Source organism: Aethalodelphis obliquidens, unplaced genomic scaffold, assembly GCF_003676395.1.
Source record: "Aethalodelphis obliquidens isolate GAN/ISIS:26980383/991018 unplaced genomic scaffold, ASM367639v1 scaffold1, whole genome shotgun sequence".
Taxonomy (NCBI): Eukaryota; Metazoa; Chordata; class Mammalia; order Artiodactyla; family Delphinidae; genus Aethalodelphis; species Aethalodelphis obliquidens.
In genome coordinates, this window is record NW_020837945.1 from 243658 (window position 1) to 266920 (window position 23263).

Below are 23263 nucleotides of genomic sequence, written 5' to 3' on the forward strand. Positions count from 1 at the left end.
CACAAGGCACAAAGTCGTAGCAGGGCTGAGGCCAGCGCAGCTGCTGACGGGCCAGAGGGGAGGCCCCTCGAGCCCCCTCCCCTGCTCCCCACCGGCTAGTACCTTCACTTGCTTCGGATGGACTTCCTTCTGCTTCCTGGCGCCCAGCGGCCGTCGGAACCCCCGGGGGGTGAGAGGCGCTGCGGGACCAGCAGTGGGTGCTCCCGGTCTTCCCGAGTCTCGGCTTAGTGCCTTTCCAAACCCCGCGCCATCACCTAGAAACACACCGCAGAGTCAGGGCCTAGACCCGCGACTCTGGTGGCGATCCTCGGGGACGGCCCCGAAGCACCGGGAGAGCCACGGCCAGGCCCTCTCACCAAGGAAACATCGATGGACGCCCCCAGACAGTAAAAATGTTTCATAAAAACGTACGATGAGAGCTACACACGTTAAGTAAGAAAATGTACATTTTGCACGTTTAGCATGTTAATGTCCGTGATTTGAACATAAACCCTCCTGGCAGCTCAGCTCATTTTCACAGATGCGATACGTGTTTCCTCACCCCCCACAGACGGGGCAAATTGGCAACTGTGCCGAGTGCCTCGGAGGACGGACGAGAGGGGCAGCGGGACACGAGGAGGGGGCTGAGTGGGAGGACAGGCCCGAATCACCTGGCCGTGGGGCGGGGGCGCCTGATCTGGGGGTGGGTGCAGAAAAGCCCGGACCGGGCAGCCTGGCTGGGGAGCCCTCAACAGAGTCTCAAATTCGAGACTCCAGGAGCCTCTGTCTGATGGGAGGGGCCTCAAAATAGAACTCCTAACCTCTCGGAAGCATGCAGCTCCCTGAGCTGTTCCTGAGCCTTGAACTGTGGCCAGTCCAGGAAGGCTAGGAAGCACACACTCTGGAAAACGGAAGGAGGCACACGGTGGGAAAGCAGAGCCCACCATCCCCACCAGCACACAGCTCGGGGAGGGCAGGTGGGTCTCGTGGAGCCACCGGCAAGGCCCCTCTGAGCACAGAGCTGCCATCCAGTGAGCCGTTCACGGCTGCCCACTCAGAAGCCTACCTTCTCAAACGTGCCAGGGGGCATTCAAACACAAAAGACAGAGAAACAGAGACTCAGAGAAAGTGTGGAAGAAACAGAGTAAAGGCAGCAAACAGAAGAAAACATCAGAAAAATCAGAGCATCCCCAGAGAAATAAGAAGGGGAGTATCGTTCGGGAAACAAGGGTTAGGGTTAGGAAAGAGGACTAGTCAGAAACTAAAACAGCAAAAATAAAAAGAGTCAATACAAAGCTTAAGAAGTAAAGCTCTGAAAAATCCCTTAGAAATGAGAACAAGAACACAAACATGGAAAATGAGAAAAAATTAGTACAAGAGGTCCAATATGTGATCAATAAGAATTAACAAGACAGACGAGACAAAACCGTGGGGGAAATGACCAAAGGACGAAGCAGAGTTCTCGGGGTGGGAGGACGTGCTCCAGGGGACCATGCGCTGCTCTCATGACACCCGGGTCCAGGACGGCGGGCTCCACGCTCTGAAGGAACCCAACTCCCCACCCAGGGTCAAGCCCAAGTCCAAGATGCCGACATCAGGAAGATGTCAATGTTCACACACAAAGTACCCGGCACACGCTTTGCCTCCAGAAACTTGTCGGGGGTCCAACCCGGAAAGCAAGGACCACGTCCAAGATGCAGGGAAGGCCGTCATGGGCAGCGCATTCCTGCACTCAAACACGCATCCTCGAAGTGCAGACACTTGGCAGTGATGGGGCAGAAAGTGCAGGTGGGGCCATTTTAGGGAGACGGGAAGGGAGGTGTGTGGGGTGTGCTGCATAAATAATAAATACTAGAGCAAATTTCTGCAAGTTGAACATGATATCCTCAGGAAACGGAGACTCCAGGCAGGGAAACTGGACGAGAGGCTGCTCCTGGGACGCACCTCACAGAACTGCTCAAATTGTTACATCACGTGGCTACTGATGGGAAGAAGTGAGAGCACCAGCTGAAAAGCTGTTGGCCCCATTCCGCAAATGCCAACATGGCCAGTGAACTGGACTTCACGCTGCCTTGTCCTCAAAAGCACCCAATGAGCCAATGGTGACTTTTTTCAAAAGTCAAAACACCTTGAGGTGACTGACTTGTAAAAATCTAACAATTATAAAAGAAAGTATAAGGTTAGAAAGTCACGGTGTGGCAGCCATCAGTGACAAGGATCCAGGCAAGACCACCAAGAACCATCAATGGAGGCCAAGTGGGTCCGAGCTTGAGGACAGAACGTCCCAGGGTCTCGAAAACCTACCCAGGACATCGGCCATTCAGAAGGAACAGGATGAAACCTGGCAACACAACTGCAGAGTCTAAACTGACCCACATGAAGAGCACGGCACCGCCAGGGCGCTCACGGAGTCCCACGAGATGCATACATGCTGACTGCTGCGAACATACCAGCCCTCATGGGGTCCAGGCCCGAGCACTGCGCCAGGCACCTGGCCTGCTCTCAGCAGCCTCCAGCCCGCAAAGGACATCTGGATGCATGGTGGCAGCCACTGCTTGTTTCTGTAGAGAGCACTAACGGGACAAAATCTCAGTGAAGTATGCGGACGCGATGCTGCCCTGGGTCAGGGCGGATGTCCTGGCGTGGACTGGACGCCATGAAATACACAGGGACCTTCTCAGGAGTCAAACGACATCAGGCCCTCAAGTAACAGAGCAAAAACCCAGAGGGAGACAGAGACACAGAGAGAGAGAGAGGCAGAGTGTGCACACGCAACATCGCAAGTTAACACGGGACGTGCGAGGGGGGCACAGGGACTCTGCACCATTCTGTACTCTGAAGCTGTAAAAATAAAGTTTGTGACTGACTCACTTTTTCCATCGCTTTTTCCTTCTAACCCAAGAGGAGGTGATCTTGACTTTTCTTGAGAATCAAGAGACGTTATGATAAAATCTTCAACATCTTTCTCCTGTTCAAATAGGCAGATGTTTAAATGGTCATAAAATGATAACGTGTTATATCATGGAACTGAACTTGCCAGATGGAAAACTTGCTAAGTCCTGAATTTATCATCTTCCCACACAGAACTCAAAGTGTTCACAACTTGTGGACACGAGGCCATACGCTCATAATAATTTAATCAAGTTCACCCACAGTTCTCTAGGAATAGTTTACAAAGTCCCTGGCAAATATTTCAGATTTTCAAAATTCTGCATGATGTAGTAGCATATGGATATGAAATGGAAGCATATGGATATGAAGTGGTCGTATATGGATACCTTAAATTACACATATCCCGTAATTTATTTTTCATTTTATCTAAGATACACAAAATCTCAAAGTTATGTTAGATAACATATAATCTAACCCAAAAATAATATATTGAAGTGTCTTGAAATTAATAACATTATATGTAGAACCTGTTAAACATGATATAGAACTGAAAATAAAACTAAAAAACATCTTCCAGACAAAGAATCCATAGGCAGACCACACATGAAGACAGGTTTATGATTATACTTCCCAGAGCCAGTGTGAGTTAGCAAAGTTAGGCCTGCGGTGAATTTCTGAGTGAGAGTAATGCATTTCATGTATTTTTAAAAACAACCAAAGTGCTGTGAATGTTCCTATGACAGTAGACTTGGGTCCATCCTGCAGAACGCTGACTGTCCCTACACTTGCTGACCAGGGGACTGCTCACACAGGCCTGGCCAACAGGCCACAACAGGAGGTGAGCCAACAACGACTGCAGCTGTGACCCTGCCGTCCACGTAGACACAACCCAGTGGGAACACACTGGGGCCTTGGGCATCCCATGGACCCAAACCAGGACAGCACCCAGGGAGACCACTTACCACAGGCACCCGCTGAGCATGGTGGTCGATGGAGGGGGCCCCGTCTGCAGCTAACGGAGACCCCGCCCACTTAGGGGCTGTTCCTGCTGCTGACTCGCCCGAGTAACAAAGCAGCCCTAACTGGTCAGCCTGGAGCAGCTGGGTGCTCGTCCCATCCCACAGGGAGGTGTCCAGACTGCACTGGCTCAGGGCATCCAAGCAGGGTGTGAGGGGCAGGCTAGGGGGGCGCTCAGAGATTGAGTCCTTCCTGACGACCTCAGGGGAGCTCCAGGAAGACAGGTCCATCGTCCTGAGCACTTTCTTCAAGGGCTTGGTCCCCTGGGTGTGGGAGAGGTCACGGGAACACCCGTACAAGCTCCCCTGTGAGCAGAGTGACCTGTCTTGCAAAGCAACCTGCTCTCCTGTGGAAGTATCTGGCACCTCGTTTTGTATCAACGAATCTTGATTTCCAATAATGTCAACTAGATCCCATGTGACATTAAATGCATCAACAGGAGATGATCTGTCAGTTTCTTCACTGTTACTGGAACTATCACTCGCATTATTTTCTAAAACATGTGGAGATTCCAATGCCTGTTGATATTTCAAGTCCTCTGTCCTGACGTTTTGGAAGCTCATGCAATGTACCAGATGGTTCAGTTTTTCTTGAAGTTGTTTCACCTGATCTATGAGATCAACTTTCCGCAGCTGACAATCTTCCAGTAGTTTTTCCTTACCCTACAGGTAAAAAAGAACATGCATACAGTAAAATAAGTGAATTACATGTTGTCACGTTTGTTATTTATGAGCCAATTTCAGAGATTGTCTGAACAATTAAGGATGAGATTCCATGATGAGCCCTTTGTCCCTCTAGACTCTTAAGATTTCAAGTTTTTTAAAATCCTATGAAAGACAGACTCAAGGCTTAAAGCTCATTGCCTAAAAGGCAACTGCTGGAGAGGCTCCTGGAAGGATGGCAGAGCCGGCAGCACCGGGAACCCCTCTCCCGCCTGGGCAAATACTGCACTGGCAGAATGTACCTGATGTAACTGTTCTGGAAGTCTGCAGTCTGCTGAAGGCTTGCAACTTCCAGGGGAAGGTTTGGAGGGTTAAACTGCTCTCAGCTCTTAGCACAGGAACAGCTACCCATCCCCCACCCCAGGACCCAGGAGGCAGCTGTGCGTGTGTCCCTGGAGCATCTTACAGGACCTAGGGTGGGCAAAAAGGACCCTGTCCTCCAAAAACTGGGAATCGGCTCTGAATGATGCTTCTGATCACAGAGGAGCAGGCAGAGAGGCAGGAGGCCACGGCTGTTGCACCTGCCCCCAACTGTTCCAGCCCCTGCCCTTCTGGCGGAAGTGAATTCCAGGGGATTGAAAGGACTGGTGCCCCTTTTTCCCCACCACTGCATTTTTCTCTTTTTCCCTTTGGGGAAAAATTTAAAACTAGGACATTCAAAATCAACTGCATATACAGAGGAAATTCTAAAGTGAATGCGTGTGCCTGGGTAAAGGCACAGGCTCAGAAAGGATCTGAGAACTTGAGTTTACATCTCAAGCTGATCCTTAGCACAAAGACATCAACCAAAAAAAAAGACACAGTAACAACAACAACAAAAAAGTAAATACTGAGAAAGAGGGAGAGTCTGATTTCTAGATTTACCACATTAATAGATTAAAAATATTCAGTGTTCAACAACAACAAAAATCAAAAACAGGGAAGTATGGCCTAGGCATAGGAAGTAAGTGAGTCAACAGAAACCATCCCTGAAAAAGACCTGATGATGGATCTACTAGACAAAGACTTTAACACAGCCTTCTTAAAGACGCTCACAGAACTAAGGAAAATGTGAAGTAAAAAAAAAAAAAAAAGCATGAACAAAATAGAAATATCAATAAAGAAAAAGAAATGAAATTCTGCAGTTAAAAAGTATAACTGAAATTAAAAACTCACTAAAGGGATTCAAAGGTAGATATGAGAAGGCAGAAGAAAGATTCAGTGGCTGCGAAGACAGAACAATGGAAATTATCAAGTCTGGGGAAAAGAAAAAAAAAGATTGAGGAAAGTAAGTGGAGCCTCAGGTAACTATGGGACACCACCGAACAAACCAACATACACATAATGGGAGTCCCAAAAGAAGGGAGAGAGAAGGAAGCAAAGAGAATATATGAGGACATAATGAATGAAAACTTTCCAAACTTGATGAAAGATATGAACATAAATACCCAGGAAACTCGACAAACTCCAAGTAAGATGAACTCAAATAGACCCACACCAAAGACATATAATAATCAAACTTACACAAAGCCAAAGACAATGAGAAAATCTTGAAAACAGCAAGAGAGAAGTGACTTGTCACATACAAAGGATCCTCGATAAGCTTATCAACAGATTTCTCCACCAGAAACTTTGGAGGCCAGAGAACAGTAGGTCAATACAGTCAAAGTGCTAAAAGAAAAAGAACTGTCAGCTAAGAACCCTAAGTACAGCAAAGCTCCATCAACAGTAGGTTAGAAATTAAGACGTTCCCAGATAAACAGAAGCTGAGGGATCTTGTTAGCACTAAAACCTGCCCTGTAAAAAACGTTCAGGAGAGTCCGGCAGGGGAAATGAAAGAACCCTAGACAGTAACTCAAAGCTGTATGGAGAGATAAAGATCTTAATAAAGGTAAAAACATGGGCAGTTATAAAAGCTAACGTTATTGTAACAATGGTTTATAACTACGCTTTTTGTTTTCATCACGAACTAAAAGACTAATATACATATTCCTAAGTTATTGGTCTAAAAGTATTACTGTAACTTTAGTTTCTAACTCCACGTGTTGTTTTCTACATAATTTAAAAGATTAATGCATTTAAAGGAATTATTAGTTTATGTTTAAAGGCACATAAGTATAAAGATGGCTTTTTGTTACATCAAAAACCAAAAGGAGTGGGGATGGAGCTACAAAGGAACAGTTTTATGTGTTCTTAAACTTAAGCTGGTATAAATTCAAGTCAGAGTGCTTTGTGTTAGGATGCTAAATGTGGAAATAACAAAAGAATGCACACAAAGAGAAGCGCGAAGGGAATTTAACCATTTCACCATTTTAAAAAATCAATTAAACACAAGAGAAGAGGGGCTTCCCTGGTGGCGCAGCGGTTGAGAATCCGCATGCCAATGCAGGGGACACGGGTTCAAGCCCTGGTCCGGGAAGATCCCACATGCCGCAGAGCAACTAAGCCCATGCACCACAACTACTGAGCCTCCGCTCTAGAGCCCGTGAGCCACAACTACTGAGCCCACATGCTACAACTGCTGAAGCCCATGTACCTAGAGCCCGTGCTCCACAACAAGAGAAGCCACCGCAGTGAGAAGCCCGCACACCGCAACGAAGCATAGCCCCCACTTACCGCAACTAGAGAAGGCCCGCGCCCATCAACAGAGACCCAACACAGCCAAAAAAAAAGACACTATCCACAGAGTAAAAATGCAACCCACAAAATGGGAAAAAATATTTGCCAATCATACACCTAATAAGGGATTAATATACCCAGAAATATATAAAGAACTTGTAAAACTCAGTCAAAAAAACATACAACCTGATTCAAAATTTGCCAAAGGACTTGAACAGACATCTCTCCAAAGAACATATACTTGAAAAGATATCCACTATCACTAGTCATTTGAGAAATGCAAATCAAAACTACAATTAGATACACCTCACACCCATTAGGATGACTACTATCAAAAACAAACAAACCAGAAAGTAACAAATATTGGTGAGGATGTGGAGAACTTGGAACTCTTGTACACTTTTGATGGGAATGTAAACAGGTACAGCCACTGTGGAAAATACTACAGCAGTTCCTCAAAAAATGAGAAGTAGAATTACCATGTGATCCAGCCACTGTAGTTCTGGGTATATACCTAGAAGAACTGAAAGCAGGGTCCCAAAGAGATATTTGCACATCCATGTTCATAACAGCACTATTCACAACAGTTAAAACGTGGAAGCAGGACTTCCCTGGTGGCGCACTGGTTAAGAATCCACCTGCCAATTCAGCGGGCACAGGTTCAAGCCCTGTTCTGGGAAGATCCCACATGCTGTGGAGCAACTAAGCCCATGCGTCACAACTCCTGAGACCGCATGCGACAACTACTGAAGCCCGCGCGCCCTAGAGCCCGTGCTCTGCAACAAGAGAAACCACCGCAATGAGAAGCCCGCACACGGCAACGACGAGTAGCCCCCGCTCGCCGCAACTAGAGAAAGCCTGCGTGCGGCAACAAAGACCCAACGCAGCTGAAAAAATAAATAAATAAATAAATTTGTTTATTTATTAAAAAAAAAGTGGAAGCAAACCAAGTGTCCATCGACAGATGAATGGATAAGCATACTGTGGTATATACATACAATGGAATATTATTCAGCCTTAAAAAGGAAGGAAATTCTGATACCTGCTATGACATAGACGAACCTTGATGACATTACATTATGCTGAGTGACATAAGTCAAACACAAAAAAACAAATACTGTGAGATGCCACTTATGTAAACACTTAGTGTATCTCAAAAATCATACGGAAACAGAAAGCATAACGGTGGTTGCCAGGGCCTGGGGGAAGGAGGAAATGGGAGTCATTGTTTAAATGAGTAGTTTCAGTTTTACAAGATGAAAAGAGCTATGGAGATGCATGGTCACACATTATAAACGTATTTAATACGATTGAACTATACGTTTAAAAATGATTAAGATGTAAATTGTACATGTATTTTGCCACACACGACACAAAAAGAGGCAACTGTTATAACCTATTTCTGTGGCAATTTATTGAGGATGTAAGTTTCTTGTTTTTGGGTTTTTTTAAGGAAAAAGGCCTGGAAGGTTCTATATGCAAACATTGGAAAACACAAAATTGTAATTTATGGAATGAATTTGGAATTTCCTTGTCAGTGTGTAACTCCTAAAAATTTGGCGACCAGCTCAGGATATCCCAGGGCCGAGCTCTCTTTTAAGAATTTAAAGAAATGTTCTTATCATAAGGATGCTGAGACAAGTTTGCTACACAGAGTAGGTGAAGGTTCTCTCCAAACAGTGTATTTCCTGAGGGCATCTGATAAACACATGACATCAGATGCAGCCTTCCTCTATCAAAACTGCAGACCCAGGGCTTCCCTGGTGGCGTAGTGGTTGAGAGTCTGCCTGCCGATGCAGGGGACGCAGGTTCGTGCCCCGGTCCGGGAAGATCCCACATGCCGCAGAGTGGCTGGGCCCATGAGCCATGGCCGCTGAGCCTGCGCGTCCGGAGCCTGTGCTCCGCAACGGTAGAGGCCACAGCAGTGAGAGGCCCGCGTACCAAAAAAAAAAGATAAAAGAAAAAAACCCTGCAGACCCAGGCCCAGAGCCCTGTGTGCTGTGGGATTCAGAATCTTCCAATTTCCAACACGGTGCACGTGGCCCGTGGCACATCCCAGGAGCGCCCCCAGGAGACGAGGGGCTGGAACACCCAGCGAAGTGTGCAACGTCCACACCAGCAGGGTGACTGGCTCACGAGAGCCCGCATCTGAGCAGGCTTCAGAACCAAACCCACTTTTGGTTCTCAAACATCTCAGCTCTGCAACAATTTGATGCTGCCGACCTGCACCCTCCCCACCCTGGAAAAGAAAAGGCAGCCTTCTTGTAGCTTCCGTCCTGGTGATCAGAATTTAAAACTGTTGAGTCGTAGATTACTCTGCTCTTCTTTGCTGGGAGGACAAGTGAAAACATGTAGGGAAAACACCTGAGGTTCAAGCAATAAATGTGAAGCCTTTGCAAGTGATGAAGGTTGTGGAGGCAGCACAGCTGTGGGCAACTGTCCTCACACGGAAAATCCAGACACAAGCCCTGAAGCCCAGTTAAATCCTACTGGTATCAACTATGAGGAAAAAGTAACTGACTGCTCACTTTTCACAGCTGATTAGACCGTGGGAAATGTGCGTTTAAACCAAACACGTGGGAAATCTCAAAACGGATCTGACCAGCACTGCCAGAGCGGCGGGCCTGGAGAAGGCGCCCCTGGCTGCGGTCCTCGTAACCTGCCGTCGCAGCAAAGACGCTGAGGGGGTGTCTACCCGCGACCAGCTGCCGTGTCCTGTGCCCCCGCAACCCCCGACATGCCCAGGCACCTTCGCTGTTCCCGACACTCCGCTCTCTGCAGGCAGGCACATTTCCTTTTTCACTAACAGCAGCTCAGACTCCAGTTGCCGCTGGCAGACCGCGAGCACCGACATTACGCTGTCCTGCTGGCTGAGACCTGCGCGGGTCAACGTCGGCAGGGCTTTGGCCAGCTGCGGATCCTCCTTAATAGGGCTCTGTGACGAGCAGAGAAAACAAGGACAATGCTTATGAGCACACAGCCGAAGGCATCGCAAAGTCAGAAGTGCAGTGAGGCTACCTCAGAGTCCCAGGAGCTCTGCAGCCGGAGCACCAGCCAGCAGGCCCCGAGGGAGAGCCCACAGCTCAGGGCCAGAATCACACACATGCATGGAGCAGGAGACCAGCGGTGCGCACAGCAGGTCAGCAGGTGCTGGAGCTGGGCAAGCCGCGAAGACGGCCCCCAGCAGACACGGAACACAGCACAGCTGCCCCCCAGCTCCCCACCTGCACCCCCAGATCCCAGACACACGCCAGCTCCCCTCCCACATCCCCAGCTCCCCAGACACACCCCAGATCCCCACCTGCACCCCCAGCTCCCAGACACATGCCAGCTCCCCACCTGCACCCCCAGATCCCCGGACACACCCTGACCCTCCACCTGCACCCCCAGCTCCCCAGACACACCCCAGGTCCCCACGTGCACCCCCAGATCCCCAGACACACCCCGGCTCCCCACGTGCACACAGCTCTCTGCACAAAGAGGCTGCACCACCTGTGGCCTGATGAAGAAGGAGCCCACCTGTGGGTTACCGCCATGGCCGTGGGGGGCCTCAGCCAGCCACCTGCCACACACATCCTGTTCCACCTCTTCGTGGCAGGAGGCCTCTTCTCCCCAGGATGCCCACCCCCCGGAACTGCCTGCCACTTGGGCCCCGTTCGCCTGCCGCTCGTCCGGCTCCCTCTGGCACCTCAGGAAGCGCTGGTTGAGCGCCTGCAGCTGGCAGCTGAGGCGGACGCACTGCGCCCGGAGCCGCTGCAGCTCGGGGGGCTCCCCAGAGGCCGCCAGGAGCTGCTGCTCTAGGGCGCAGCGGAAGCGGGCCACGGCTGCCAGGATGGCCTCCAGCTCGGCAGAGTGGGCTGACTTCTGCTGGTGCAGAGCATTGATTTCTAACTCTCTCTCTGCGATCTTTGCTTCCTTGGCTCGCAGGGCAGCTTCGAACTCGCGGATCTGGGAGGCCAGGGCCTGGACCTCGGCCTCCCTGAGGGCGGCGCCGGGCCCCGACGCGGCCAGCTGCCGCACGGCCACCTCCTCTGCGGCCTGCAGGCGCTGCTGGAGGTCCTCGAGGGCCTGGCCGTGCCCGCGCTCCTGCTCGGCCAGCAGCCGGCTCAGGGCCTCCTTGGCCTCGAGGGCGGCACGCAGCTTGCCCTCCAGCTCCGCGCAGGCCTTGGCTCCTTCAGCCGGGAGGCCCAGCAGCTCGCTCTGCAGGCTGGCGGCTCTGCCATCACTGGCCTGGGGCGCTGCGGGTCCCCCGAGTGGGAGCTCCCTCTGCAGTTTCTCGATGACCTCATGGAGCTGTTCAATCTCCTGTGCTTTATCCTTCTGTAACCTCTCTTGGTTCTCTCGCAAATTCTCAATAATGGATTTCAGCTCTTCAATTTCAGAACTTCTGTTATACAAAACCTGAAGAAAAAGCACATTTCAGAGGCAAATGACATACATCAACTTCAGAAGTTCCCCTTTCCACTTACAGCTGGGCCTGAACTCATTCTTACAGAAGTGGAGACTTCGCATCTTAAGAGTAGCTGTGGAAGTAACTAACAACATCGCCAAATGACACTAAGATCTGAAGAACACCCAGAACACCCAGCTGCTTCAAGTATGTCAAAATGGTCAAACATTCGTATCTGCAGTTGCTGCTTTGCTGCTCGTTCAAACGCTTCATTAAGGCCACACCCATCGCTGTGACAGACCCCAACCCTCGGCTGCCAGGGTTCAGGGGAAACTCTAACTTGGCCACGTCTCAGTCGATGACACTACACATGAATGTTTTCACCACCTTTTAAATGTCTATTTTCTTAACATTTAAACACCTTTGATTTGTTTGATTTTCCTGAAGGGGTATTTAGATTTTAGGTGTCATTCTAACACCAGAACAGGAATAAAAGTGAGAAGATCGGCTGAGGGAGTTTGCAGTCATGAAGAACATGAACGAGCCAGAGCACACAGCACGCTGTCCACACTGTGCACTGCGGGGATGCGGGGACTCAACACAGCGGGCATCAAACGATGCTTCTACTTGTGCTATTTAATCTAATTCTCAACAATTTTAAGATAAGAAATGTTATTGTTCCTACTTAAAAGATGAGACAGTTGAAATCTAGATATGAAATATCTTGCCAAGACCACAAAGACAGTAAATGGAAAATCAGAATTGAAATCTGTGCCATTATGGCTCCAAATGACATTCTCTTAAGACTACATCAATAGTAGTGACCAAAAAATTGAAAAGTTCTAACCAATCTGTGTTCTAGTTAACAATTTTCAAGCAATTGATTATAGTAACGTCTTATACGTCCTAAAAATTAAGAGTTTCATACAATTCTTGGTTTCACTAGTACTACTTAACCATTACTTCAAACACAAATCCAAACCTGGCCCATAGTGAAAACAAAAATAAGAAAACTGATGTTTGGTTTTGGTTTGGATGGCGTAAGCTGTACATCACACTCACACTTAGCACATCTGACGCCACTGTATGTAGTTGGCAAAAGAAAAGTTCTCAGTGTGAGGCAAGACCCTCTACCCAGCCCCACGCTGTGTGCTGCACAGACCCACGTCTCCCCACCCACGGACGACTGAAGGGAGTCGGGGGGGTAACTCTGTCTGCATGCGTTTGGCCTGATGCACTCGGTGCACTCAGCACACTGAGATGAAAACGTGTGCACAACAAAAGCGCCAAAGTCACAACACAAGCATCACACTTTATCAAAGCTAGCACGTGAAAGTGGTATTAAGAGGTAAGACACTAAAATCTAAAATAAGTCCTCTAAGATACAGTGCAGTTGGAGCAAGTGAGGAAGCAGAGGCGCAGCGATGTTCACAAAGCCCAGAGAGGGAAGAACAGAACTGCAGTTGCAGAACATAGAAAAAGGGCCAGAACACATGTGTCACATCTCCCTGAATGCGGGAGGAGTGGTGCCTCTGACATGCGACAGTGCACAGTGCACGGGACAGTGCCACGCACCCCAGGCAGCTAAGAGTGAGGCTCAGAGGGTGCTTCTCTCTCAGCCAGCGGATTCTGTGGGCATCTGGAGAGTCAGCACCAGCACGGCGTCACAGAGGGCCCACGGAGCTCCACAATGGGCACGCAGACCGACTCCGTGAAACCCAGAGGTACATCCCACCTGCCTACAGGCCCAGGACGTCATGCTGGGGATTCTGATGCAGCAAAGGCTACCAGATGGGGGAGTTTCCATCTTTCAGGCTGTGCCATCAGGCAGTGCAGCCAGATGAGGCCGAGAAGAGGGAACTGGGGCAGCCAGGGCTGCCAGGGCTCTGGAGAGAAAAAGACAACAGACAGAGAAGCAGGGAAGGGAAACCAAACTTCATGCGATCTCTACAGGCAAGACAGAGTGCAAACTTCAAGTCCGACCAACATGACTACCACTAAAAGAAAAATCTCACTGTTTTGGGAAGCAAGAGTTTCCACAACATTATCTGCAGAATATCAAGGATGCAAATCAAAATTATTTAAAAAAAAATCAGCATCACGTGGCCTACTCTGACACGAAAAGACAACCAGTGACAACTAAAACTGAGATGACAAAAATGCTGGAAGAAGCAAATAAGGATGTTATAACTGTGTTCAAGCACATAAAGGTAAGCATGTTCATGATAAACAAAAAGATAGGAAATTTAGAAAATCACTCCAATGGGCTTGAGAAAATCCTGAACATGACAGAGTTCAAACTCTGAAGAGTCACAGACATTATCCCATCAGAGGAAAAGAATTATAAAAAATGCACACAGCTTCCAACACCCGTAGGACGATGTAAAAGGTATGGCGTATTTGTAACTGGAGCTCTAGAAGAGAATGATGCCAAAAAATACCTCAATAAATAATGGCCCAAAACTTCCCAATGCGAAATATTAATTTGAACAATCCCGTAAGTATTGAGGAAATTGAATCTGTAATTTAAAAACAAAGAGAGAACTTGCCAGGCCCAGATGGTGTTACTCAACAATTAACACATTATTGACAGGAGACATATTAATACGTCTTTTGTTACCCGAATGTTATTGACTGGAGATGTATCAATACGTTTTTAGAGAGTGATACAATTAACATCACTGCACAAAGATGCTAAAGCTTAAAATGGATCAAGGGTTCATTATACAACTTACGATTGTCATTATCATTCACATTTTTCTCTGTTAGGTTTTTGTTCCAACATTGTGTATATTATAAATGTAAAATTTTCAAAAATGACGCCTCGTGAAATTTTGAGTGAAGAAGAATTTTTCAGTGAATTTTTGCAGATACTTTCTCCGATTGTCCAAGCAACATATATACTAGTGTCTCAGAAAATGATAATTCTTCAGAAGATAGTTCTGATTCAGATGATGTGAATATTAGATCAACAAAAAGACAGAAAACCTTAGTGATTAATTCCAATACGGAAAATGAAAATGAAACTCATGGTGCTGGAGAATGCTCCTTTGCTTCTACAGTAGAACAGACTGAAGACAACATTTCACAAAAATTAGGAGACTTTACAGGTGCATTAGGTGTAACCATTGTAATAACCTGCAAAGTGTTACTGAAATAACAGAATTATTTCAGGCTGGCCAAAATAAAAATCACCGGACACAGGTGTTAGTTTCTGCAAAAATCCCCCCATCAGTAATGAGTTAAATAATAAATAGCACCAATACTGAACAATCTTTTACAGAAAACAGAAGAGGGAACAATTCATTCAGTGAGGCCAATATTACCCTGATACCAAAACCAGACAGATATCACAAGAAAACTACAGACCGATATCCATGATGAATATATAAATTCTTAATAAAACACTAGTAAAGGGGCTTCCCTGGTGGCGCAGTGGTTGAGAGTCCGCCTGCCGATGCAGGGGACGCGGGTTCGTGCCCTGGTCCGGGAAGATCCCACATGCCACGGAGCGGCTGGGCCTGTGAGCCATGGCCACTGAGCCTGCGCGTCCGGAGCCTGTGCTCAGCAACGGGAGAGGCCACAACAGTGAGAGGCCCGCGTACCGCAAACAAACAAACAAAACACTAGTAAATAGAATTCAGCAGATATAAAAGAACCATACACCATGACCAAGTGGGGTTTATTCCAGGGATTCAGGGCTGGTTCAATATTTGAAAATTCATCAATATAATCTACCATATTAGAATTTAATGTGAAATAAAACACACCATATTTTAAATTAAATGAACATATCATTTAAGATAGCACAATAAAAAATAAAGTACCTAGACATAAATCTAACAAAATATATACAGGATATATAAATTGAAAACCACATATCACTGAAAGAAATCCAAGAAGACAAATAAATGGAGACTTACACCATGTTCATGGTTTGGAAAACTCAAAATTGTTAAGATGTTAATTTTCTCCAGATCAATCTGTAGATTCAATGCAATCCCAATCAAAATACCAGCAAAACATTTTTGCAGGTATCACTTTGTTGCTTCTACAATTACATGGAAAGTTAAAGGAAGCAGAATTGCCAAAACAAATTTGTAAACAGAAAAAGTTGGATGACTTACATTACCTGGTTTCAAGACTTACTGTAAAAGTATAGAAATAGAAACAGTGTGATATTAGTAAAGAAAGAGAAACCTAGATCAATATAACTGAACAGAGTTCAGATATCTAAATAAATATGGTTAACTGATTTTTGTGAACGGTGTAAAGGCAATTAAACGGAAAAAAGATTAGCATTTGAACAGAGCTGGAAAAATTAGACATCCATGTGCCCAAATATAAAGTATACCATAGATTTGAATACAAAGCAAAACTATGAAATTTCTAAGTGAAAACATAAGAGAATATTTTTGTCGTCTTGGGTTAGGAGAAGAGCTCTTAGATACAACTCCAAAAGCATAACCCATTTAAAATTTAATAAATTGAACTTCATCAAAACTAAAAAGGTCTTGATCTGTAGAACACACTATTGAAGAGTGAAGAGACAAACCACAGAGTGGGTTAAGTATCTGCAGATCATATATCAAAAAAGTATTCAGAAGATATAAAGAATTCCCAAAACTGAACAATAAGAAAATGAACCCAACTTTTAAAAAATTAGCAAAAGAATCACAAGTCCAGTAACGGACAGCTTCACAGGGGAACTATACCAAACATGTAAGGAAGTGCTAATCCCTATCCTTTTCAAACAATTCCAAAACACTGAAGAGGAGGGAACACTCCCAAACTTATTCTCTGAGGTCATCAGTACCCTGATACCAAAACCAAAAAAAAGACACTACCAAAGAAGACAGTTACGGCAATATCTCTAATGAATATAGATGTAAAAATCCTCAATAAAATATTAGCAAACCAATCCAATGATACATTAAGAAATCACACACAATGATCAAGTGAGATTTATTCCAGGGATGCAAGGAGGATTCAATATCTGTAAATCAACCAATATGATACACCACATTCCCAAAAGGAAGGATAAAAATACACAATCGTCTCAATAGATGCAGTAAAAGCATGTGCCAAAATTCAACATCCATTCATGATAAAAACTCTCATCAAAGTTAGTAAAGAGGAAATATATCTCAATATAATAAAGGCCATTTATGACAAATCCACAGCTAACATCATATTATTGGTGAAAAGTTGAAAGCCTTCCCTCTAAAATCAGGAAAAAGACAAGAATACCTACTCTTGCTACTTCTATTTATCATAGTATTAGAAATCCTAGCCACAGCAATCAGACAAGAAAAAGAAATAAAAGGCATCCAAATTGGAAGGGAAAAACTAAAACTATCACTATTTGCAGATGATGTTAATACTTTATATAGAAAACCCCAAAGTTTCCAACAAAAAACTATTAGAACTAAACTGAAATCAGAAAAGTTTAAGGATACAAGATTAATATACAGAAATCTGTTGCTTTTTCTATACATTAATAATGAAGTACCAGAAGAGAAAGAAAACATCAAAAAGAATAAAATACTAGGAATAAACTTATCTGAGGAGGTGAAAGACCTCTACTCTGAAAACTATAAAACACTGATGAAGGAAACTGAAGATAATACAAAGAAATGGAAAGATATTCCATGTTCAGAGATTGGAAGAATACTGTTAAAATGTCTATAGTACCTAAAGCGATCTACAGATTTAATGCACTCCCTATGAAAATACCCACGACAGGTTTCACAGAACCAGAACAAATAATCCTAAAATGTATATGGCACCACAGAAAACACCAAATTGCCAAAGAAATTTTGAGAAAAAGAACAAAGCTGGAGGTAGCATGCTCCCTAACTTCAGACTACCCTATGAAGCTACAGTAATCAAAACAGCATGGTATTGGCACAAAAACAGATACACAGATCAATGGAACAGAATACAGAGCCCAGAAATAAACCCACACCCTTATGGTCAATTAATCAACAACAAAGGAGGCAAGAATATACAATGGAGAAAAGACAGCCTCTTTAATAAGTGGTGCTGAGAAAACGGGACAGCTACATGTAAAAGAATGAAATTAGAACATTCTCTAATACTATATACAAAAATAAATTCAAAATGGATTAAAGACCTAAGTGCACAGGACTTCCCTGGTGCTGCAGTGGTTAAGAATCCACCTGCCAATGCAGGGGACACGGGCTCAATCCCTGGTCCGGAAAGATCTCACATGCCACGCAGCAACAAAGCCCGTGTGCTACAACTACTGAGCCTGCACTCTAGAGCCCGTGAGCCACAACTACTGAAGCCCGCGCGCCTAGAGCCTGCACACCTCAACTACCCATGCACTTCAAATACTGAAGCCCACGTGCTCTAGGGCCCACGTGCTGCAACTGCTGAGCCCGTGTGCTGCAACTACTGAAGCCCACGCACTGCAACGAGAGAAGTCACTGCAATAAGAAGCCTGCGCATGGCAATAAAGAGTAGCCCCCACTTGCTGCAACTAGAGAAAGCCTGTGCACAGCAACGAAACCAAACAGCCAAAAATTAAAAAAATAAAATAAAAATAAGTTAAAAAAATATATATATATAGCTCCATAAAAACTGTAAAAAAAAAAAAAAAAAAAAGGAAAAAGACCTAAATGCAAGACCGGAAACCATAAAACTGCTAGAGGAAAACCAGGCAGAACACTCTTTGACATAAATTATAGCAATATTTTCTTGGTGCTGTCTCCTAAAGCACAGGAAACAAAAGCAAGAATAAACAAATGGGACCTGAATAAACTTAAAAGCTTTTGCACAGCAAAGGAAGCCATCGACAAAATGAAAAGACAACCTACTGAATGGCCGAAAATATTTACAAATATTAGGACCAATAAAGGGTTAACATCCAACATATATAAACCGTTCATACAACTCAACATCAAAAACACAAACACCGGGCTTCCCTGGTGGCGCAGTGGTTGAGAGTCCGCCTGCCGATGCAGGGGACATGGGTTCGTGCCCCGGTCCGGGAAGATCCCACATGCCGCAGAGCAGCTGGGCCCGTGAGCCATGGCCGCTGAGCCTGTGCGTCCGGAGCCTGTGCTCTGCCATGGGAGAGGCCACAACAGTGAGAGGCCCGCGTACCACAAAAAAAAAAAAAAAAAAAAAAGATCTAATATTCTAATCGATTTAATAATTATTAAAATCACTTTGAAAGATTTAAAGTACGTGCCAGAAAAACTTACTGTCCTATAATCCACATAGAAATGTTAAAATTACAAAGCGTACACAGTAGTGACAAGCCCACAAACTGTATCGCTTGGATGTCCTGTCCTCTACACAGAAGCGCAGGGGAGGCCACCAGCAGACACGGAGCAGTGAGGGGACACTCCCACAAGGCCCGCCCCACACGCACCTCGTCCTCATGCTGCAGCAGCGTCCTGTGCACCGCCTCCAGCTGGACTTCTGCATCGTCAGGACGGTTGCCCGCAGGTGACCCCAGGCATTTGCCCTCATCCAGTTTAGACTGCAGTGTGGACACCAGGAGCAAGTTACTCATCTGCTGTTCCTGTAATGCCTCTTTGTCCTATTTAAGAAAAAAAGATTTATTTTAGGCAAGTGTTTCAGGAAATTGGGGGCCTCAAACTGCAGCTTGTTATTAAAGTGTAGGTCATCCTCAGCCCTTCTGGAGCACACCTGTGCACACCTGCACATGCCAGACACACCATCCACAGACCCAGCCATGCTCCAGAGCAGATGCCTGCCTAGTGGAGGGTGCAGCCCAAACAGAGCCGCCACGTGCGCCCGAGATTCCACTGCAAGGAACTTATCCCAGTCATTATTCAACAAGGCACCAAAAGGGTCTCCAGACTGTCAGCAAATTGTTTTAACTGGGAAGAACCTGACAAAGCACACGTCAATGGCTGACAACACATCCACGCAATGAGTGTTAGCAGCCCAGTAAAAAGTTTTCAGGGAACATTTACTATGGATGGAATGGTCACAGCACATTAAGTGGGGAAGAAATAGGCATCCAAAATTGTACACATGGTCCAACTTTGTAGAGGAAAAAAAAGGCATTTTCTACAGCCTGGTGCCTAGTAAGCTCGGTAGCTGTTGGCTGGAGGAGGGAGCCGCCCAGAACTGTCCCCAAGCAAGGGGGGACAGAGCGAGCCGCTGGCTGACTCAGGAGGCACGGGGCCTGTGCTGGACGTCCTTCCCACACAGCACATCCTCAAGAAGGGGCCTGGGCTTCACCTAGTGGTTCTCATCAGCATTTTCAAACCAAACACACCTGATAAAACTCTCCTCCTTGAGCCAGGGTTTTCTTAGGGCCAAAACGATTCCAAAATAAAATTTCTTATTGAGCCTCAGACTTTCAAGTAACCTTTAAACCCCCAGTGACACGAGATACAAGAAACTTGGATTCCTTCAGGCTAAATGCTCAAAGGAGGGGCAGCGCTGACTGGAAAGGCCCTCCTACGCCACCGCCCTGCCCCACTCCCAATCAGGGGACCTGCCCACACGCAGCTTTCCCACCTCATCTTAAACTCTTAGACACAAGAACGTGCACATCCCTGAGGCGTAATTCCAAACTACAACTAGAAGAACTATCACCAGAGGTGTTTTCACTGAGGAGCTGACATAAATTCCTTACTCAAAAATTAAAATAATTATAACTAGGCTCTATGTAAAGTATTTAATAAAATAATCTTTCTAAACCTAAAATCTTGAAGATTTACTTAATTACTAGCGATAAACTCAAGAGTACTTGAGAGACAAAGGAGTGCTATAAAACTGGTATGAAATGTTATTACACTAAATGCGACACTGTGATGTGCAATGAGAAACACGCACCTGGTCTCTGTCCGATGCCTGGCACAGAGCGCCTGACACCTTGGTGCTCCCTGAGCGATGAGAGTGACGAAGGTGCCCTACATTCCCAACAAGCCCCTCCAGCCACATCTGAGTCTGTGTCACAGAGGTGACTTTGGGGAAGCCCCAGGCCACCGGGGCTGTTTGCCAGGGGAACTGACCATGGGACTAAAGGGTCAGAACTTTCAGTCCCAGCCCTGGCCTCCAGGGAGGGGAGAGGGGCTGAAGGGTGAACCCATCACCAATGGCCAATCGTGGCTGCATGATGAAGCCTCCACAAAACCCAAAAGGATGGCTTTCCAGGAGCTTCTGGGTCAGTGCGCCCTCCCCACCTGCCCTCTGCACCCTCCATCTGGCTGTTCCCCAACTGCATCCTTTTATGATAAACTGGCAACCCAGTAAGTAAAGTGTTTTGAGTTCTGTGAGCCACTCTAGCAAATTCGTTGAAACCCAGGAGGGGGTCGTGGGATCCTCAACTTATAAAAGTTGGACCTGAGCTGGGCATCTGGGTGCGGGGACAGTCCTGTGGGACTGAGCCCTTAAGCTGCGGGGTCTGACGCCATCTCCAGGTAGACGGTGTCAGAGTTGAGCTAAGTCGCAGGACACCCAGCTGCGGTTGCCGGGGACTGGGGAGACCCCCACACGCTTGGTGACCCTGTGTCCACAGTGGAGCAGTCAGAGCTGGGGGTCTGCGGTGAAAAGGAAGCCCCACCACGGCAGCTTCCCCCCGGCCGCCCCCCTCCGCCCTGGGACCGCACGCTCACCTGCTCCAGGTCCCTCGCAGCTTTCCGCTGTCTCTCCAGTTCTCCCTGGAGCTGCATCAGTTTTCTCGTGGTGCTGGCGTTCGTCTCCTGCAGACGTTTTATCTCCTCTTCCTGGATTAATACTTGTCTATCTGCCAACTCTTTCTTTATAATCAGTTCATTAAGTCCATCTGATTTTTCTCTCAATTTTTCTTCTAACAATTCGATCTAAAAACCACAGAAAATGCTTCAGAAACAATAGTTTAAAAAAAAAATCCCACCTTGCAAAGTAAAGAGAGTACAACAACACAACTGTGAGAAAACTGATCCTCTGCATGGTTTTCTAGACCCACGCTGCACAGTGAAGCCTGGTGGAAGAATAAGACAGAATTCTCTCTGTAAAATGATACACAAAAAATAACACAGAATTTGTTAGTAAAATAAAATAAATTGTGGGAGGAAGGAATGGAAAGCCACTGAGCAGTAAAAAAAAAAAAAGAACCAAGCACAGATAGATACAGCACCGCCTGGGTCAGGGTCGAGAAGCAGGCTGAGTGCAAAGGTTACACCTATGGTCCATTTGCACAACAGCCTGGAAATTACAAAGCTGTGGAGAGAGCGCAGATTAGCGGGTGGGAGGGAGTGGGCGTCTCCTGTCTGCATGTCCACACCCTGGCTGGGGCCTCCTGCAGGACATCACCATGCGGGGAACTGGTCTTATTTCCTCTAACTACAAGTGAATCCACAATCATCTCAAAGTAATTTTAATTTTTAAAAAGAATAAGCAAATCAACTCCAGCGACCTCAGACAGGAAGAAGCAGACAGATCCGACCCCAAGCAGAAGGAAGCAAGAAAAACAAACCAGAGACAGGGCCCCGTGCACCAACCCCTCCCTGTCTGGTCATGCAGAGAACAGGCGAGGGGCGGCAGCACCGAGGAAGCAAACGGACGACGCACAGACACAGACAAGCACGGAGCACTCGCACCTCACCATCCAGCTGCACCCGTGGTCGTTTTCGTGTACATGAAAGGCAAAACAGGGTTTAAAGGTAAAGCTTTTTTTGAAAGCAGCGCAGAGAACCGCTCCCCACAGGCAGGGCCTGGCATACGGCGGGCGGGCTGACTTACGTCGCTGTCGCAGGGACCCGGCGGTCGCAGCCGGGCTGCCTGGCGGAGCTGCTCCTCTAGCCTCTGGATCTCCTGCTGGAAGTCCTCGCGCTCGCGTTCCCGCTCCACCGCCTGCACCTGTCGCGAGAGGCAGCCTGTTTGGACCGTTTCCCCGAGCGTCCCCACCGCCCTTTGCAGGCAGGAGCGGAGGACGGGGACCGGGCGGAAGGGGCCCCCTTGTCATGGGCACCGCGAATGACGGAGCCACATGAAGAGGCGCAGTCCCCAGGTGGGACCCGGGGCGGCTTCTGAGACATGGGCAGGAGAGACAGAAAGCAGACGGCAGAGGGCCAGCAGACACCGCCCCGGGCCAGGGCAAGCTGCGCGTGCACAGCACCCGAGAGACGTCCTCCAGGCTGTGCTCACGTTCATCCCGACGCGCTAGCACAGAAGCTACTTAACAACCTAGAATGAAGTTCGCGCTGCGAAGATGACCTCCGGTGACGCAAACAAACCCATCGCTCGAGACTCTTACGTCCATGAACTGGCGCTGGCGGCGCAGCTGCTGGTCCAGGGAGCCCATCTGCTGCCTCAGGGCGGAGAGCTCCTCGGCCTGCCGGGCACACGCCTGCTGCCGCGAGAGCTGCTCCTCCAGCTCTGCCTCTAGGAGCCTCATCTGGGACAGCAGCGCTGAGCGGTCCTTCTCCGACTGCTCCTTGGTCTCCGACTGCTCCTTGGTGAGCGACTCCACTTCCTTCTGAAGAGCTGAAGGTGCCGAGGAAACAGCTGAGGAGCCCAGCCCAGGGAGCCGTGGGCCGGCAGAAACGTGGAGATGCGCGTTTCTCCAGCGATGGAGCGCGGGGGGGGGCAGCATGCGTATCCCTCCACCCCCCACGGGCGTGTGACTCGGCCAAGGACACAGCCGCCTCGAGAGGACGGATGTGCACCCTCG

General features: G+C 47.3%; 1 protein-coding gene across 8 annotated transcripts in view; it reads right to left on the reverse strand.

Moving 5' to 3' along the window:
• The window catches only part of PCNT (pericentrin), a 97526-nt gene that overhangs the window by 21965 nt on the left and 52298 nt on the right, over nucleotides 1-23263 (reverse strand). For 7 of the 8 annotated variants that reach the window (XM_027127691.1, XM_027127302.1, XM_027127391.1 and 4 more), the window contains 10 exons: nucleotides 22847-23076; nucleotides 22333-22449; nucleotides 22191-22202; nucleotides 21225-21431; nucleotides 19001-19171; nucleotides 10728-11609; nucleotides 9958-10143; nucleotides 3834-4550; nucleotides 2851-2947; nucleotides 103-254 (listed from right to left, as the gene is read on the reverse strand). In XM_027127691.1, the coding sequence (XP_026983492.1) occupies nucleotides 103-254; nucleotides 2851-2947; nucleotides 3834-4550; nucleotides 9958-10143; nucleotides 10728-11609; nucleotides 19001-19171; nucleotides 21225-21431; nucleotides 22191-22202; nucleotides 22333-22449; nucleotides 22847-23076 (2771 nt within the window). The remainder of the gene's footprint in view (nucleotides 1-102; nucleotides 255-2850; nucleotides 2948-3833; nucleotides 4551-9957; nucleotides 10144-10727; nucleotides 11610-19000; nucleotides 19172-21224; nucleotides 21432-22190; nucleotides 22203-22332; nucleotides 22450-22846; nucleotides 23077-23263) is intronic. The other variant, XM_027127480.1, reaches the window with a different exon arrangement.